The following is a 20,001-nucleotide window of genomic DNA, read 5'->3' as shown; positions in this document are numbered from 1 at the left end:
TGCTCCATCTGCAGTAGGAAACATGGAGAGAGATGAAGGCTGTTGCTTAGCCCATTCTTATTCAGCCAGGACCCCAGCTTTTGTGCCGCCCACTTTCAGGGCCTCTCCCAGACACTGAGAGAGACTTGGGTTGAGGAAGGCAGGCACGTGTGAATGAGCCAGCTAATGAATGGACCTGGTGTGCCCTGGTGCTGGCTCACCTCCGTGCACCCCCTTCATCTCTCTCCTCGGTTTGACCCCTAGGTCAGCGACATTCCCGATGGAGGTCGGCGTGAGGGCTGCTCTGGGGCTCTCCCTCACCAGCATGTCTGGCCTCAGCCTCATCTCTCCCGCCTGGTTCCAGAGCCCTTTCTCCTGCTATGGTGTCTTTACCTACTGCTTCTGGCCACAGGGTGACCGCTGGAACCAGAGCTGTGTGACTTTTTGGTCCCTGAAGGACATGCCCACCTTGCCCTGGAAGGTGAGACACAAGTTCTTCCAGGGCTGCTGGCTCCCAGGGAATGGGCTCTGAGTGTCCTTTGCTGACCAGTGGGTGACGCAGTGTCTGAGCACACAGGATCTCAGCGCTCAGCAGCTCTCAAGAACACCAACAAACTCTGCTTAGGGTTTTTTACACCTCTGAGCTTGGGGCTCTGCAAGCATTGGGTGGGCGTGACCTCTAGAGGCGGCTCTCAGCTCCCAGAAAAACCTTCCTGCAAACCAGGAAAAGTCACTTTAAGACACCATACTGCCACCCACTAGGAAATCACTGTCATCGATAAGCAAGTCTGTGGTGGTTCTGCAGGGTACAACCCGCACACCCCTACCTGACTCCACCCCAGGCACTGCTGGGGTTAACAGATGAAAGATGAGATGCTTAAGTCCTGGCGATGAACATGGGGAGGGGGAAGACCGGGTACTTAAACCAGCACTCACGAGCAAGATTATATCGCCTTCAAAATTGATTACAAAGGTGACACTGAGGATTGGGGCTTCCTCCTGGTGATCCTGGCAAGTGCCTAATCAGGGCAGAACATAGTGGTTTGCTGACCTGGATCCTACTTTTGCTTATTGGATTAGCTGTGTGTCTTGAGGCAAAGGGCTTGCCCTCTCTGGACCTCTTTATTTAAGGGAAAATGGAATTAGAGTAACACATAGCTGTAGTGGAGATTTTGGAATTTTGGTTTCTTCACAAAACACAGAGATGTTGTAGGAATATGTTTTTCATTTTGATCTCAGGGGATACGGGGCCGCTTCAGATCATCCACAGCAGCTGACTATGATTTGCCTCGTGCTCTAGCAGGGGCGTGATTTTGACAGCTGCAGATAGGTTCTGTGATTGCCTGGCTTTAGGAATTCTGGACACTTTTCAGAGGGTGTATAAACGCTGAGGCCCCAAGAGGTGTGGGGCGTTGGTTGCTGTTGGTCCTAGTTTATCAAGTAGTTGTGTGCAAAGAAGACACAAGAAGAATAAAGTACGTATCCTGAAGGTGAAGATCAAACTTGACCCCAATGCCCCTAGTCGGTAGGGTGCAGTCTAATGATAACTCCACCCCCTTCCCCCCGCCCCGTAATCCTTTTTTCTTTCCTATTTGGTGTTAGGGGTTGAAAGGGTGGGAACGGGGTAGAGAAGGGTGGAAGAAAGATCCCACAGAGTAGCCAAACAGGAGCTACACACAGCTGTCGGGAACATTTCAGGGGACAATAGTCAGTGACTGCCATGTGCTCATCCCACCTCCCTCCCCTCTCTCCCAAGGTCTCAGCTGCAATGCTCCTGGGAGGCTGGCTTTTGCTGTCCCTCAGCGTTCTTCTCCTCTCAGCCTGGGCACTGGCCCCCAGAAGGTTGTTTCCCAGGAGGGGCTTTGGTCCAACACCCGTGGTGCAGGCAGCAGCAGGTAGACTCTTACACAGTGCTGAGATCTTGAAGGTGAACCCCATGATTGTGAACTACTCCCATCTTTAGCAATTCAGGACTTGGGGACAAGGGGACACACGATGTTGAAGCCACCCATGTGGACCTGACCTTAGCTGACCTGGTCCTATGGCATCAGCACCATGCAAACAGTAAATTGTGCTTGGGCATGGTGTGTGTGTGTGTGTGTGTGTGTGTGTGTGTGTGTGTGTGTGACTGTGTGCGAGAGTGTGAATGTGTGTAGGTGTGTGAGTGTGTGTGTGTGAGTGTGAATGTGTGAGTGTGTGTGTGTGAGTGTGAATGTGTGAGAGTGTATGTGTGAGAGTATATGTGTGAGTGTGTTGAGAGAGAGTGTGTGTGAGAGTGTGTGTGTGTGTGTGTGTGTGTGAGGGAGTGTGTGTGTGTGAGTGTGTGAATGTGTGAGTGTGTGTGTGTGTGAGCATGTGTGTGTGGTGTGAGTGTGTGTGTGTGTGTGTGTGTGCGTGTGTGGGGTGTGATTGTATAGGTGTGTGAGAGTGTGAATGTGTGAGAGTATATGTGTGAGTGTGTGGGAGTGGGAGTACGTGTGAGTGTGTGTGTGAGTATGTGTGTGAGTGTGTGTATGTGTGTGTGAGAGAGAGAGAGAGAAAGAGAGAGAGGGGAGAGAGAGAGAGAGAGAGAGAGAGAGAGAGAGAGAGAGAGAGCTGGTCTACCTCTATGTTTCTCTTTCGTCCACCCATTCTGGACCACACTTAGTAGTGCTGCCACCCACTGCACAGTTGGGTAGGCTTGCAACCCAAGGATGCCCAACCAAGGGCTGAGAAAACGCTGAAACCTGATCCTCACTTCACTTGCTGCTTCAGCAGAGGAGGGTCTCTCTTCTCCAGTTCACTGGGAGCCCCATGGTAGCCCTCTACCCTACACCCCTCTCACCTGAGTCAGAACAAGCTCCCACAGGCCCCAGTTCCCCCCTTTCCTCCCTGCACTGGGAAGACAGGTCCAGCTGAGGTGAAATCAGATCCAGTCAGCTGGCTGGCTTATCCACCTTCCAAGGGCTTCCCATGGCAGGCAGAAGGAAACCCAAGTCTCTCTCTCCCGCCTCAGTTCAGCCCTCCCTGTCCCGGCCTCACCTCTCCAGCTGCCCGCTTGTCTCTGATGCTGTAACTGCACACTCATCTCACAGTCCCCTCCTGTCTCTGCAGGGATCTGCTCAGGACCTGGCACTGTGTCATAGCCCCTTACTTCTGAGCAGGGAGCCATTTCTCCTAATCCCCAGTGTCTTTTCCAGCATTAGCATTATCCTTCTTTCCTACCTCACCTAGGGTCTACCAGGCTCTGGACTGAAGGCTCCTTTCTCTCTCTCTCTCTCTCTCTCTCTCTCTCTCTCTCTCTCTCTCTCTCTCTCTCTCTCAGCGGGAGGACCTCCGAGATGTCTGCTCGTTTTATTTCTAACCTTACCACATGCCCAGGAGTTCTTTCTGCTTTTTAATTTATTTGTAATAGAATTTTGATCTTTAGGATCTATGGGAAGAATACACCTAGATATGTGGTGTCAAAACTCCCCAGGAACCTGCAACTTGACACCCCAGAATTATACTCCCATGCATATGGTGACAAGCAGAGCAAAAGCAAGATATCACTCTCTGCCAGGGCTCCTTCCTGGGGTGGGAGCCATTTAAAATTAAACATTAGCAAGGTACAGCATGGAAACTCTGGAAAACAATTCACTGTACTCATGCTGAGGATGGAGCACAGGCACGTGGTGTGTGTGTGTGTGCATGATTATATGTGTGAGTGTGTGTGCATGTATATATGTGTCTGTGTGTGTGCATGTGTATGTGTCTATGTGTGTGCGCATGTGTGTGTGTGCATGTGTATATGTGTCTGTGTGTGCATGTGTGTGTATATGTGTCTGTGTCTGTGTGTGCGTGCGTGTGTGAGTTTCTACAGTGGATAGATAGAGATGGGTCAATGGATGAGTAAGTGATTGGTTAGGTGAATAGATGAGTGGATGGATTGGTGGATGGGTAGATGGATGGAAGGATGGAAGGATGGATGGATGGATGGAAGGATGGATGGATGGATGGATGGATGGATGGATGGATGGATGGATGGGAGGGTGGATGGGTGGATGGATGGGTGGATGGATGGATGGGTGGATGAGTGGGTGGATGGATAGGATGGATGGATGGATGGATGGATGGATGGATGGATAGGAGGGTAATGGACAGATGGGTAGGGGGATGGAGGGGTGTATGGATGGGTGGGTGGATGTAGATGGATGGATGGATACAGGTGAATGGATTGGTGGTGGGTGGATGAATGGATGGATGGATGGATGGGTGGGTGGGAGGGCGGATAGATGGATGGATGGATGGATGGATGGATGGATGGATGGATGGGAGGGTGGATAGATGGAAGGGTGTATGGGCAGGTGGATGGATGGATGGGCAGGTGGATGGATGGATGGATGGATGGGTGGATGGATGGATGGATGGATGGATGGGTGGATGGATGGGTGGGTGGGAGGGTGGATGGATGGGTCGGTGGGTGGATGGATGGGTGGATGGATGGATGGGTGGATGGATGGGTGGATGGATGGGTGGGAGGGTGGATGGGTACATGGAAGGATGGGTGAGTTGATAGTTAAATGGATTGCTGAATAGACAGATGGATGTGTAGGGAGGGCAGGGTACTGGGTGAATCCTGGGATCCCAAATGGGCCCAGAAGCCCAACCTGCACAGTGACTTTCCTTTTCTGCTACTCCAGCAGCCTCCACACTTGTAGGTCTGCTGGTTTTTCCAGCCACTCTGGCTTCCCCGTTCGCCAAAGAAGTCTGCGAAGGATCCTCCATGTACCATAGCGGAACATGCTGGCTGAGTTGGGGCTATGCCACGGCCATCCTCAACATGGTCCTGACCAGCCTGCTTGTCATCAGGTGGCAAACGACCACGGTCCAGAGGGTAGCCGTCCCCTTCTCTGGTGACACGCAAGGAGTCATCTTTGTGCCAGAATAAGGAAATGAGTGTTGCCCTGGAAAAGCAAACGGCAAACAACTCTCTACAGTCGGGTGAAATTGCTACACACTCAGGTTCAAATCCTGCCTCATCTGCTCCCATGCTGTGTGACCTCAGGCAAATCCCTTTCCCTCTCTGGACTCATTTATTCTTTGCTACGGAGAGGTTGGCATAATGCCTACTTTGTGGGAGTGTCATGAAGGTCTTTGGTTTGTCATATGTAAATGGGTGGAAAGTATACAGCACAACCCTGCAAAGATAGCCATCCATTCCAAAACTGTTTTAGAGAGAGCATCACTATGAAGCTGTGATGTCCTGGAACTCTACACAGACAGGACTGGCCTCAAACTCGCAGAGCTCCGCCTACCTCTGCCTTCCAAGTGCTGGGATCAACGGCTGTGCACCACCACACCTGTGTAATCTTTCCACAGGGGGGTAGAATACTTGTTTTCTCTCTCTCCTTATAACCCCTCCTCTCTTGGGCAATTCGAGCATCTTTATTTCCCGTGAGCTATTTATGGATCCATTGTGTGCCGGATGCCGCTCCGTGCTGCGTGGGGCTCAGGACCCTTCCCCACACTCTGAGTAAGTAAAGCACCAATGGATGAGAAAACCATGCTGTTTCTCAGAGCCCGGAGGCCTTCCATCTGGCTCTGATGTCTGTCTGTCTATCTGTCTGTCTGTCTATGCTTCTTGACGTTTTCATGTCGATTGTCACCATGACAGGGCAAGGAATCAACTCAGAAAGCAGCCTCCGGGCGCGTACCAGTGAGAGACGTTCATAACTGGGTTGACAAGAACCGGGGAGACTCACTTGAATGGGCAGCGGCGACCGTGGGCTGGGGTCCTGGTCTTCGTGACTTGAGAAAGAGAGGCACCAGCACCCCTGACCCTCTGCTCCCTTGTTGTCTATGCAACATCACTGGCTGCCTCCTGCTCCTCCCGCCATGCCTTTCCACCAAGATGGACACTGTACCCTCAAGCTGTAAGCCAGAACCAACCCCGAGACCACTGCTCTAAACTTGGCCGGATCCAGACTCTCCTGGAGCAGTCTGTTGGGGATTGTCTTGTTTGTACTGAAGGATGAGGGAGGGCTGACCACTCAGGCACCACTCCCTGCCAGGGATCCTGGACTGTGTATAAAGGGGAAAGCGGGGCGGGAACCAGCGTTCTCTGCTCCTTTTTCTTTACTGGGAATGTGGCATAACCAGCTGCTTCAAGTGCCTGCCGCCCTGTCTCCCCCACCATGATGCCCTGGAGCTGTGAACTAGAATAGAGCCCCTTCCCCCTGAATTTGGTTTGTCAAGGTATTTTATAACAGCAACAGGGAAAGAAATTGGGACGTGAATCTTTCAGCCTCGGCCCCTAGACCTTAGCCAGGGGCGTTCTGGGTGTTGTCAGTGGAGACGTTAATGCAGTCAGGGAACTGGGGGAGATTCTATGAAGACAGATTCTGCTCCAAAAAAGGGAGCCCACTCTCTCCACGCTTAGGCCACTCTCTCATGGGGGGATAGGCTTTGACTTCGCAGGGGGCACTAAGGTTCTTAATTTTCTCTTCAAACTGAACCAGAGACTTTTTTTTTTCAGCACAAGAAGCAAAAGCATTTCCAGAGACATTCTGCCTTTAACACCAAATCCCCCAATTCCCTATATTGCTTTCTTCATCAAAATGAGGACCTGTTGTCAGCCAGGAGCCCCATAGCCACAGAGGCTAGAGACCTGTGCCCAGCAAAGCTCCAAGCAGCTCCCTAAAGAGGAAAACCCACTGGAGCTAAGTGGCCCTCCACCTTCTGCTAGGGTGACCTAGACATGACCATGACACCTGCCTGTGAGGGCCAAATCCTGCTGCTCCAGAATGGGAACCTGGCTCAAGCTCCCACTGTGCTCTGAGGCTTTAAAATAAGAAAATGGTCACTGGCAGGAGGAGGAGGGCGGCTACAGCTTCTGACTGATCCTCCACCACACAGCAGAGATGCCAGGAGCTCGCCCAGCTGGAATCCACCTCTTAAGTTGCACAGGATCACCGGAGAAGCTGAAGGAGGAGGGCTGGCAGGAACTCAGGGACTATGGGTTTCCAGCCAGGACAGCTCAGCAATGTCAGGGGATGGGGATCCACCAGAAGGGAGGCATGGGTCTGAGTCCAGAATCAAGGAAACCTCTACTCTCCCACTGCATGTGCGTGAAAACAGTCTGGGACGTGTTTAACTAGGGACACAGAGTCGTAAATGGCTGTCATGAGAATTTTCACCCTGGTGGGGGATAAAAGGACTAAGCAACATCTACTCCCCTCCCCCACCAAAGACAACTAGAATTGATCCCATCCAGGGCAACCAATGAGTTGATTAGGCTCACACAGAAACCAACAGGTGAAGGCTACAGGGAGGGGTGTGGGTGACATTAAGCCAGGCACACCCGGAAAGTCAGTTCTCAGCATGGATGATGGCTTCTCTGGGCTTCGAAGATGGAGACTCCTTCCTCTAGCCTTCCCCAGCATGTGTTCCCATACAATCAGAGCGGAACTGGGTACACCTGGTTGGGAGGAACGGCTAGATACACAGGTGAGGGACCCATGACCTTGTGAGTCACACACCCAGGGTGAAAATGCTCATGGCCGCGGGTATGGCCATACCAGCCTTTGTTTTCATACCAGCTGTCCACATGTCCCGCTGGGAGGATCTTTGCAAGTGGGTATAGCACACCCGATGAGGACAGTGGCTGCGGCTTGGAGGGTACAACAGCAGCAGAGCTGGAATCCTGTCTCCAGAGTGTAGGTAGGGGCAGACGATCCCAGCTCATCTGGCACTGTGAAACTGTCCTGCCTACTTCTACCCTTCCTTTACTTCTTGGGATACAAATGTCTCACTGGGCGCTACTGTATCTTCAACGCCTCTCATATCTTTATTCTCCAATTGTTCTCTGGGAGTGTGAGTGTGTGTGTGTGTGTGTGTGTGTGTGTAAGTGTAATACAAGTGTGTGGATGCCAAAAGTCAACCTGGGTCCTTAGGTATCATGGTGGCTTGGATATATATTGCCCATGGGAAGTGGCCCTATCAGGATGTGTGGCCTTATTGGAATAGGTGTGGCCATGTTGGAAGAAGTGTGTCACTGTGTGGGTGGGCTTTGAGGTCTCCCTAGTATTCGAGTTCAGTCCAGTGTGGAACAGAGGCTCCCCTGGCTGCCTGCAGAAGTCAGTCTCTTTCTGGCTGCCTTAGGATCAAGATGTAGAACTATCGGCTCCCCCAGTGCCGTGTCTACCTGCCCCTTGCCATGCTTCCTGCCCTGATGATGGACTGAATCTCTGAAACTGTAAGCCAGCCCCAACTAAATGATTTCTTTTATAAGAGTTGCCTTGGTCGTGGTGTCTCCTCACAGCAATAAAATCCTAACTAAAACAGGTACTATCTGTCAGGTCCAAAGGAAAACTCCAAAGGCAGTCTAAATATCCAGAAATGGGCTCATCCTGCACTACAGGAGGACCTCTGGTGGTTAGATAAAAGCCAGTATCCCTCAGGAACTTGTGAAGCCGGTTCCTGTCTACTGAAAGAAGTCATCTCCCTTACCTCTGGCAAAAAGGGACTTACGGTGCTCCAGTTACATAAACCTGTGGCACCCATCAGCCTATCAAGGCCCACACTAGCTTCCACCTTAGTCCCTAATCACAAGTACCTGCTATATGTACTTCAAAGTCCCAGGCTGGTCTGCTGGCCCTGCCCTCCTGGCGGCCACTCGCCCTCCTGGTAATCCAGCTTTTCTTGATTTGCTGTAGTTACTGTCATTCTCACTATGTCCTCCCTGGTCTCTGTCCCTGGCTGCTCTTCTCCCCTCTAGCAAACAGTCCTAGCCACGTCTCCTTCTTTCTCTCTCTGCTCTGGACTCTTCCTGAAGCCTCCCCCATATCTACAATAAAACTTCCCACACCATGAAGCGGGCCATGTAGTCAGGTTATGTACAATCTACCTGTTTTGAGACAATGTTTCTCATTGGCAAGGCTGGTGGGCCAGTGGGCCACCATGTTCTTCCATCTCTACTTCTCTAGCACCGGGATTCCAGATGTGTGGTGCCACATCTGGCTTTATGAACAGGTCCTTGTGCTATGTGGCAAGCACTCTGCCCACTACACCACTCCCGGGTCTGCTCTCTCTTTCTAGCTCCTTGTCTTAGGGTTTTACTGCTATGAACAGACACCATGACCAATGCAAGTCTTATAAAGAACAACATTTAATTGGGGCTGGCTTACAGGTTCAGAGGTTCAGTCCATTATCATCGAGGTAGGAACATGGCAGCATCCAGGCAGGCGTGGTACAGGAGGAGCTGAGAGTTCTACATTTTCATCTGAAGGTTGCTAGGTTGAGGTTGTTTAAACCCATACCTACAGTGACACACCTCCTCCAACAAGGCCACACCTCCCCTAACAAAGCCACACCCACTCTAACAGGGTCACACCCACCCCAACAGGGTCACATCTACGCCACAACTCTTAATAGTGCCACTCCATAGGCTGAGCATATACAAATCATCACACCCCCTAGATTGAATCTTCGGTGTCCCAGCTTTGTCAGCAGATGAGCCTTTTACAGGTAGGGCCTAGAGGGAGGTCTTTAGATCACTAGGGGAATGTGGGACCCCGCCCTGTGGTTGTGAGGTGAGTGGCTTTGCTCTACAGTAAGCTTCAGTCATCATGTGTTCTTCCCAACCTAAGGCCTAAGAGCAGCATGTCCACCAACCATGGACTGAGGCTTCCTAGACACAAACCCAGACAGAGTATCCTAGGATCAGATCACTTCAGGTGTCAGTTACAGCAGAGAGGGCTGGCTAACACACAGGGAAGATTAGCTAACACAGGGGAGACTGGCTAACACACAGGGAAGATTAGCTAACACAGGGGAGACTGGCTAACACACAGGGCAGGCTGGCTAACAGGCAGGGGAGGCTGGCTAACACAGGGGAGGCTGGCTAACATGCTAACAGAGGAAGGAGCTCATGGATGCTGCAGCTCCAAGTCTCTACTGAGAGAATATTTCATGAACTAGTCATTCGTAAAGCTTTCTGCCGCCCATGCTGATGGATCTGGCTTTCTTTTTGGAGTTTTAAAAGTGAGTTGTTTTAAGCACATTTGGTTGGTGTGTGTGTGTGTGTGTGTGTGTGTGTGTGTGTGTGTGTGTGTGTGTGTATGGTGTGCGTGTATGTGGGGTGAGTGTGCAGTGTGTGTGTGTGGTGTCTGTGAATGTATGTGGTGTATAAGTGTGTGTGTGGTGTGTACATGTGTGATGTGTTGTGAATGTGGTGTGTGTAAGGTGTGTACATGAGTATGTGGCGTGCATGAGTGTGTGTGCTGTGTGTATATGTGGTGTATGGTATGTGTGTGTGTGGTGTGTGTGTGTGTGGGTGAGTGGGCAGTGTGTGTGTGTGGGGTGAGTGTGCAATGTGTGTGTGTGGTGTGTACATGTGTGATGTGTGTGAGTGTGGTGTGTGTAAGGTGTGTGCATGAGTGTGTGTGCTATGTGTATATGTGTGTATGTGGTATGAGTGTGTGTGTGGTGTGTACATGTGTGATGTGTGTGAGTGTGGTGTGTGTAAGGTGTGTAGATGAGTGTGTGGTGTGCTTGAGTGTAAGATGTGTGCATGAGTGTGTGTGTTGTGTGTATATGTGTGTATGTGGTATGAGTGTGTGTGTGGTGTACATGTGTATCTGACTGTGTATGTGCACACATGGCCAGCGTCATGGCTGCTGAGGGACTTGAATGTGAGGGATGCTGACTTGGGTCCAGGGGAGGGGAGAACTTCCTTGGTCACCTGACTAGAGAGAGGAGAATTTGCCCACGTCAGAAACATCATCTGCTCCCTCTGCCCTGCTGCAGCCATTCCTGCTTCTCCTGGGACCTCCCTGGGAGAGATGGGAAAGGTGAGGGAAGGTGACTGTTCCCATCACTCTGATGAGGGAAGGTAAGGGCTCCCCTGACTCTTCCCCAAGCCAAAAATCTGAGGTGGGGCATGCCTATAATCACAGCAGTTGGGAGGATCAGGAGTGCAAAGTCAGCTTCAGCCTGCCTATGTTGGATATAAAGGCTAGCCTGGGCTACATGAAACCTTGCCCCCTCTCCCCGACCGCTCCAGCTGCTTCCCAAATGCTGGGCACGGTGGCACCCATCTTTAATCCCAGCACTTGGGAGGCAGAGGCAGGGGAATGTCTTGAGTTCAAGGCCAATCTGGTCTATATAACAAGTCCCGGGCTAGCCAGGGCTACACAGTGCATCAAACCAAACCAAACCAAACAACATAAACAAGCAAATAATTAGACCCATGCTTATGTTTTTCTGCTCAGATATATTTGCTCTGAATAGTCATCTTGGCAAAGAACATTTACAAGACACTTGGGCAACGTTAAAAAGAGAACTCCTTGGGCAGGAGGAAGCCGCTCCCCCCACCCCACGCCCAACTCCAGGACACCAGGGAACACGGCACACAGACGTCGTCGGCTGGTAAATTGAATAAATACGAGGCACTCGGAACCACAAGCGCACGCTCGGGAGGCACGAGGGAGACGGAGGGGAATCTTGTGCTATACTCCACGCTGGTCAGTTATAAAAATAAATAAATAAGGGTCAGGAGGTCCGGACCTGGCTGTGCTAAAATACCACCCTCTGCACCGGCAAAATAAACTTTTATCTGACGGCCTGTCTTCCCCCATCTTGGGAAGCTGGGGGACCTAGCTGGGAGGTGCATGGAACTCTACACCGGTGACTGTGCTCATCGGCCACCTCCCTGGGCACAAGTGGGGCCGAAGCAGCCTCAGTCTTCCATGGAAATTACAAGGCTCTCTCTATCCACCCCGCCCCGACAGAGGTTCTGATTCGGGAGGGGGGTCGGGGGTGGGAGCGGGAGGTCACCGGAAGCCGACAGAGTGGGGCTCCAGGCTGAAGATGCCTCAAGCCATGTATGTCTCCTCATAAAATCCTACCTCCCGTTTCTTGATTGTCCCAGAGCCTGCAGGTCCTGGGGACAAGTTTAGACTAGGAGTGTTGATTTCCGCTGCACCCAGGATGTAGGTACGAAAGCTCACTGGGGGTCAGTGTGTGGATAAGCAGGTCTTAGTGTGAAGGTGGGGAGGGAACGTCCTCAGATCCAGCCCTGGCTCCAAGCTCCCCATCAAGGAACACAGACAAACCCTGCCGTGGGCCAACCCCCTCGCACATCCCTCCTCTGTCCTGAGTGAACAAAGTGCTTAGAGGAAACCCAGCCTTGCTGAGCATGGCTCCCACCAAGTCCGAAGGCTTCTGAGCCCAGACCACCAGTGATGGTGGGGATGTCTCCCCCGGCGGTGGGACAGGCAGAGTTGAGCTCTCATCAGGAGCTCCTGCAATCACTTCCTGGATCTCCAGGGCACCTGTTAGATGCCCTTTCTTAAGAGAGTCTCTTGGCAGCGGAGAGAGAAAAGTCGGAAACACAGGGAGTTAGATCGTTAGATAGGGGACTCAGGCAGCGCTGAGTCAGAAGCTTCTGCCAGGGGCACGACAGAACAGGCCTCGAGTGAGGATACACAGAGACATGCTGGTAGCCCCTCCTGCAAGCCAGAGGTTTTTGGGTGGGGCACACAAACCATAAAGGGACATCGGAGTCACCTCAGGAGATGGGGCGGGGGGAATGAGACCTGGTGGTTTGAAGGCAGGGGTGACGCTTGAAAACACCTGGGACTCTGAATGTGAGCAATGCCTATGGGGACAGCCTGCTCCAAGCCAGTCTGGCAGGAAGGTTGTGGAACACCTCCAAAGGTCCTTCCTTGCTGAGTGCAGAGGAAACCCCAGAGGTCTCTCCTGTACAGATGAGGAAGGAACAGGAAAGGAAGAACAGAGCCAAAGGCCACCTCTACCCACTCACAACCTCAACTCCCAAGAAGGGGGGAAATCCCAGACTTGGGCACTCTTTGGTCAAACAGGAAAAACGTAAGGCCGAGATGGGTTCTTCTCTACCCCACTCATTGCCCAGTGGCCAAGGGTAAGAGCATGGCTCTCTGCACAGAGGTCCACGCTGGTCCACAGACGCCAGGGCCTTGTGCTGGGCTGCAGGAGGGAGGGAGGGGGCAGACGACAGCAGATCTTCACTTGTTCTCAATCAGAATCTGCACCTTATGCACGAGGTCCCGGGCAAGCTGCAGAATCTGCTTTGCATTGTGCCGCTCGGCCATTTCTGAAAGAGGAGAAACACTTGTGAGCAGCTTTGAGTGTAGGCCCCTGGGAGACAGGTCTGGCTCCTGATGTGGACTCTAGGGTGTTCCTGCCACAAAGTGACTCTGGGAGGAGACATGCACCTGCAGACCTTGGCCTCCCAGTCTGTGCAACTAGGATTGTAACATTGTAAACAGGAAGGTGTTTTCACAACACCACCATGGAAACAAAGAGATGCTGCCTGGTGAGACCGTTGCAGGGTCAGACTGTGCTAGGAGACCCTTCCCTGAAGGGAGAATGTCTGAATACTTTACGAAACCCATGTCAGGCTGGGACACCATAGGAAACACCTGTAATAATACCAGCATTGGGGAAGCTGAGGGAGGAAGGCTAGCCAAGGGATACATATCAAGACTTTGTCTCAAAAATAAAAGGTAAAACCAGGCATGTACCAGATTCTTAACGATTCTGCCAAAATGATCAAAGCCATGGATGGGGGAAGAGAGGGGAAGAAATAGGGGGAGCCGCACAAATGCTAAGATCTTCAAAGCTTTGCACACATAATAATCCAAAGCTTGACTTTATCACAGAGAAACCATTTCACAAAGAGAAAAAGAAGATAAAACAAAAAGCTAAGACCACAGTTCCTAAAGCAGCACTGAGGAACCCCTAAGGGATCCTAGTGAGATCTCGAGGTCTCGGGGCATTGTGGGATTATGCGGTCGCTTGGAGGAGACCTCAGCAACACTGAAGCTGTCAGCTCGACACACCCTGCTGGCTGCAGAGAGTTCACCGTACATCTTCTAAGTTCTTCCAAGTGGTGTTCGGTCTAGACAATGTTAGGTTTTGGGGTGGGAGTGGGGCTGCTGGGATAAAAGCAAGGATGGTGTGAAAGTCTGAGGGAAGTGGGGGTGGTGGGGTTGTGTGACCTCATCAGGAGGCAGAGCTGTGCACAGCCCGAACGGCGCGTGTATTCTAGAGCCAGGAACCACGTGAGGTGAGGGCTTCCCCTCGGGTTGCGCGTGCCAGAGACTTTCTGAGTAGTGAGGACGGGACAAAGGTATCACATGGTGTGGACCTCCCTCCTTACCATTGGGAACTTGGGCTGCTCTGGGTTCGTGTCTCGGAAAAGCTAGGGGTGTCCTGGACTGAGGAAGTTTGGGATGTTGAGGCAGGAGGATTGGGTTAAGATATGGGTTGCTTTGAGCTTTCTGTCACATCTTCGAACTGAACCAACGACGCTTAGTAAGTTATAAGATAGGTGTGCGACTGCACATTGCAGCCCTGAAAGAGAGTGCTTCAAAGAGATACTTTTTGAAAGAGTACACGCAACTGGATTCTGTGGTGGTAACACCAGAAAACAGACGAGTGTGCAAAAGAAGGGGTGCACAAGGAGGGGAGGGGGCAGGGCCTGACATGGCCCAGGCTGGCCTTGAACTTATGGCCCAGGTTGTCCTTGCATTTAGCTATCTGCAGGGGATGACCTTGAACTTCTGATCAATTAAGACCTTTTTTTCAAGTTTAATTCAGTTTTCTGAAGATTCATACATGACTGCCGTGTTTATATAATTCTACCCCTCGCTCTCCCCCTACAACTCCTCCTGTATCCTCCACCTTCCTTTCAAATTCATGGCTAAGAATAATTATTATTGCTACATATGTGTCTGTATATGTGTGTGTATAAATGCATGCAGCTGAGTCCATTTATATGTGAGCACATATACGCATATGATATGACCTCTTGGGACTGGGTATAACCTATCAGCGGGGCTCATCCCCGGGGAAGACTAATTCTTGCTTCGTCTCTCAGGGGCTTTTAAATGCTGGTAGCTCTTCCCTCAGAAGTGTCCCCTTGGGAGATTTCTCCCACCCTTGTTGACTTGCCAGTGGGTGCTGCCTGGTTCTGATCTTGTGTCGGTGACCAAATCCTCTTAGATTTTGTGGATGCAGCTTCCGTATCATGTAGAGAAGAGGCTATCTCACAGCAGGCATCCTGGTCCTCGGAAAAAGCCTTTAACAAAATCCAGCATACCTTCATGTTTAAAGTCCTAGAGGGAGTAGGGCTGGGGTGTATATGTGTGTGTGTGTGTGTGTCTGTCTGTCTGTCTGTCTGTCTGTGTGGGGGTTATGTAACTCAACATAATAAAGATTCTGTGTGACAAACCCGCAGTCAACGTTGTCCTATGAGGAGAAGAACTCAAAGCAACCCCATTACAGTCAGCAAGAAGACAGCGCTGTCATCGATACAACCCGAAGAAGCCAAACTATTTCTCTCTGCAGACGGCATGATACTGTATGTGAAAGGAGTTAGAAAGTCTAACCACAGAACCTCGAGAAATGGTCAGCACTTCCAGCAACGTGGTCGGAGGCAGAAGGAACTCACGGAACCGGTGCTCTTCCTGTAAGAGGATGACTGTACCGAAAGAGATCACAGAACACACTCAATTCACGACAGCCTCGAAGAAGGTAAGATGGCCAGGAATAAACCTAACTGAACAGGCGAGGGGCCTCCACCGTAAAAGTCTTTACGCCTCTGAACCGAGGGGAGACTGGAAAACAGAAAGCCCTCCCGTAGTCATGGATTAGCAGAATTAATACAGTGGAGATGAGAACTCCCTTAAGAGCATTTACAGATTCGGTGCAACCCCCGGATCAAAATCCCCATCACGATCTTCACAGAAATAGAAAGAAATGCCTCGAACTCCACGAGGAACCATGGAAGACCCTGGAGAGCCAAAGCAACCTAGGTCAGAAAGGACAGTGCTGATGGGGTTAACATTCTGGGTCTCTGGATATATTACGGAACCATGGCCATAAAAACAGCTTGGTCCTGTCACAAAATAAATAAATAGATAGATAGATAGATAGATAGATAGATAGATAGATAGATAGATAGATAGAAGTGGCACAAAAACAGAAGACCAGAGCGCTTGCAAATAACTTCTGCTGACAGTTGATAAAGACACAAAAGCAGACATCGGAGAAAAGAGGTCTTCAAACGTCCTGCTGGGAGGCCTCATTGTTCACATGCTAGAAGAATGAAATTAGACCCCTATCTATCATCCCACACAAACACTAACTCCATCGAACACCTTGTGCTGGATAGTTTTATGTCAACTTGACAGGAGCTAAAGTCATTCACAATCAAGAAAATGCCTCTGTAAGACTGGGTTGTAGGCAAACCTGTGGGGCATCTTCCTAATTAGTGATTGATGGGGGATGGTCCTACCCACTGTGGTTGGAGCCATTCTGGCTGGTGGTCCTGAGTTCTGTAAGAAAGCAGGCTGAGCAAGCCATGGGAAGAAGTCAGCAAGCAGCACCCCTCAGTGGCCTCTACATCAGCTCCTGCCTCCAGGTTCCTGCCCTGCTTGAGTTCCTGTCCTGACTTCCTTTGATAGTGAATAGCTATGGAAGTGTAAGCTGAATAAACAGGTTCAACCTGAGGTTGCTCGCTCTGCACGGTGTTTCTTCCAAGCAATAGAGACCCTAACGGAGACAGACCTCAATGTGAAACACGAGACACTGAAGCTTCTAGAAAAAACAAAAAACAAAAATATATGAGGTCCCTATAGGATGTCAGTGTAGGAAAAGACTTTGTGAATAGAGCTCAACTGCTTACGTATTAAGGCCAACAGTTGATAAGTGGGGCCTCACAGAACTGAGGAGCTCCCTTACAGCAAAGGAGGAAGAGGAAAGCCACAGAGTGGGATGGGATGTTTACCGGTAATTACCTGGCAGAGAAGTAATGTCAAGAATATACAAAGAGCTAAAACAAACAAACAACAAAAGACTCGGGGAAAACAGACAACCCTACTTAGAAAAATGCGACTGAGAACTGAACAGTTCTCAAAAGGAGAGATACAAAGTGGCAACAAAAAAAAGTTCATTCTTAGCAATCAGAAAGATGTAGGTGTACTTTCGTCTGCCCCCCCACCCCTCACCCACCCCTGTCAGAATGGCAAAGAGCAGTGGGACAACAGATAGAAACACTGGAAGGGGCGGGACCAGGCTCACCCGGGTTGCTGGGAGTGCAAACTGGCCCAGCTGCTCTAGAAACCGTTGTAGAGCATTCTCAAAACCTTGAAAAGAAATCTACCCCATGACTCAGATGCACCACTCCTTGGCATATGGTCAAAGGACTCAACACCCTACTGTACAGAGACTGGCTGGGCCATCAGACACTGGCTTGGCTATCAGACACTTGCTTGGCCATCAGACACTTGCTTGGCCATCAAACTCTTGCTCCACCATCAGACACTGGCTGGGCCATCAGACACTGGCTTGGCTATCAGACACTTGCTTGGCCATCAGACACTTGCTTGGCTATCAAACTCTTGCTCCACCATCAGACACTGGCTGGGCCATCAGACTCTGGCTGGGCCCTCAGACACTGGCTGGGCCATCAGACTCTGGCTGGGCCCTCAGACACTGGCTGGGCCATCAGACTCTGGCTGGGCCCTCAGACACTGGCTGGGCCCTCAGACACTGGCTGGGCCATCAGACACTGCCTCAGTCACGCTCACTGCTGCTCTCTAATCCCAACAGCCAGGAAACAGCAGACCATCTATTACTGACAACAGATAATGCAAATATGATATCCTGATCATCTCACCTGTATTTCCAGGGTGGAAACTGCAGCTATGCACTACCATGCCCCGTTTACACGGGTGTGACGGTGCCAGGCTTCATGGATGCTAAACAAGTACTCTGGCAACCGGCTCACACCGGCTCAAGGTGTGTTTGTGTTGTGTTTGAGGACTGCACTGAATCCCGTGTGGCTTCCTGGTTCGTTTCTGGCACAGATGAAACTCACAGTCTGCCAAAGTTTGGTTTTTGAGTTTTGGCGCTGAACATTCCAGAAATGCATTAGGCGTTGACCGAAAGGAAGCTCAGAGATGGGCACCACTGCTTGGTGCCACCTTTGTTTGCAAAGCAACAAAGCTTTGTTTGTTTTGGTGCACCTTTGTTCCTTGGTAAATCAAAGAACAGTCCTAAATACAAAATTGTGGTAGGTGGCCAAAATCCAAAATTATCCCAAAAGAAAAAGACGACTTGAAAGGAATCTAGCAATGTTTCCAAGGCTGGGCACAAGGTGGGGTCTCTTGTTTATCTGAAACTTTCTTTAGTCTTTAAGTTTTGGGGTGAAGCCCAGGGCCTAGTGCTTGCCAGTGCTCTATGACAGAACAGCCACCCAGCCCTGGCTTTTAGCATTTAATTAATGTTTTTTTTTTTTCCGGGGCTGGGGATCGAACCCAGGACCTTGCGCTTCCTAGGCAAGCGCTCTACCACTGAGCCAAATCCCCAACCCCCTATTTTTTTTTTTTTTATTAACCTGAGTATTTCTTATATACATTTTGAGTGTTATTCCCTTTCCGGTTTCCAGGCAAACATCCCCTCCCCCCCCTTCCTTATGGGTGTTCCCTCCCCACCCTCCCCCATTGCCGCCCTTCCCCCAACAGTCTAGTTCATTGGGGGTTCAGTCTTAGCAGGACCCAGGGCTTCACTTCCACTGGTGCTCTTACTAGGATATTCACTGCTACCTATGAGGTCAGAGTCCAGGGTCAGTCCATGCATAGTCTTTAGGTAGTGGCTTAGTCCCTGGAAGCTCTGGTTGCTTGGCATTGTTGTATTAATTAATGTTTAAGTGGGACTGACGACAGCAAATGCCTCTTGTTTACTGGGCCTCTCGTGGGCACAGCTACCTGTGAAGGACTTTTTCATAGCTCATCATTAATTCTCTAGACTTCCCTTGAGGGAGGAGGTGTTTGCAACACTGTCTCCCTGAAGAACTGAGACTCAGGGATGCCATTTAGACAAGGCCTTTCCCAGAGGCCTGTTGGGGCCTCACCACTCCAAGAGCATCTCTGTGCCCAGGTTTTCCCTACTCATGAACTCCAGTGGGGTAGATCCTGGTGTTTCACAGATGATATAATATACACTCAGAGATAGGGCATCCCCTTGCCAATGGGCAGAGCTGGGCAGAGCTGGCCAGTGGTGGAGCCAGGCATTGCCGCAGAGTCTCAGCCTGGAGAAAAATACACCTGGGGTGTGTTGAGATCTACCAGGTCCCTTGATAAAGCGCCAAGGGGGTACCAGGGACTGGGAAGACACTTGGTGAGTGAAGGCCCTTGCTGTGCAAGCGGAAGACATGGGTTCAGGTCCCAACACCCAAGTGTTAAATGTGCATCCCCACACTCCAGAATGACTGGGATCTGCCAAGCTGCTGACATCAGGAACCTCTAGAGAGCCCCACCTCTGGGGAGCTTTCCTAGGGAGCCTGTTCCAGGCTGGGGAGTCCAGTTCCTGAGGAGCCTTGTTCCTGGGGAACCCCACCTCTGTTCCAGGGAGCCCTGCTCCTAGGGAGCCTCATCCCTGGGTGCTCCGCCCCTAGGGAGCCCTGCCCCTGGGGAGTCCCCCTGGGGATCCCCGCCCCTGGGACATCCCACCCTGCTCATGCCCCTTGGTACCATTGAAGAACTTGATGATGTCAGTGAAGTCCATATTGTTCTCCAGGATGATGTCTCGGTAGACCTCCACCAGTGCCAGCGCGATGAACAGCACGTAGTGGGCGGAGGACACGTGCTTAGCCGCCCAGATAGTCTCCCACACGGAGAAGACGTCATCATAGACCAGCTCTGCGGGACACAGATACACATGCACATACGTAGGAGCAGGTCCAGGACAGAGTACAGGGCCTGTCTTTCCTAGTCCTCCTTGCACGCATCCTAGTTCCCTAGTTGACTGTCCCAGACCAGGCAGAACCGTGGCTGGGGAGGCTGGAGACATGGACCCTGCCGCCTGACCCTGAGTTTTCCCATCTGTGGCCTGGATCTAAGGTTCCTGTGTGAAGAATCTGAGCATAAGTGGGTTTGACTGGTAGGGGCCTGTCCCTGCCCTGCCCTCTGCTACTGTCCTTTCCCTGTCTCCAGGGGCACTCACCAATGGCTCTCA

The 20,001-nt window shown here is 51.1% G+C and overlaps 2 protein-coding genes across 5 annotated transcripts in view; one reads left to right on the top strand and one right to left on the bottom strand.

Annotated features, from left to right (window-relative positions):
* Positions 1-259: 259 nt before the first annotated feature.
* Tmem211 (transmembrane protein 211) lies at positions 260-4,888 on the top strand. Its single transcript, XM_032886485.1, has 3 exons — positions 260-460; positions 1,736-1,874; positions 4,641-4,888. The coding sequence occupies exons 1-3, from the start codon at positions 260-262 to the stop codon at positions 4,886-4,888; spliced, it is 588 nt and encodes a 195-aa protein (XP_032742376.1).
* A 6,304-nt stretch (positions 4,889-11,192) lies between these two features.
* Sgsm1 (small G protein signaling modulator 1) overlaps positions 11,193-20,001 on the bottom strand; it is a 67,245-nt gene continuing 58,436 nt past the window's right edge. For 3 of the 4 annotated variants that reach the window (XM_032886372.1, XM_032886375.1, XM_032886374.1), the window contains 2 exons: positions 19,518-19,685; positions 11,193-13,072 (listed from right to left, as the gene is read on the bottom strand). In XM_032886372.1, the coding sequence (XP_032742263.1) occupies positions 12,984-13,072; positions 19,518-19,685 (257 nt within the window). In that variant the 3' untranslated portion in view covers positions 11,193-12,983. The remainder of the gene's footprint in view (positions 13,073-19,517; positions 19,686-20,001) is intronic. The other variant, XM_032886373.1, reaches the window with a different exon arrangement.

Source organism: Rattus rattus, chromosome 16 (genome assembly GCF_011064425.1).
Source record: "Rattus rattus isolate New Zealand chromosome 16, Rrattus_CSIRO_v1, whole genome shotgun sequence".
NCBI lineage: Eukaryota > Metazoa > Chordata > Mammalia > Rodentia > Muridae > Rattus > Rattus rattus.
The sequence above is the reverse complement of the archived record's forward strand: the minus strand, read 5'-3'. Positions and strand labels throughout refer to the sequence as shown.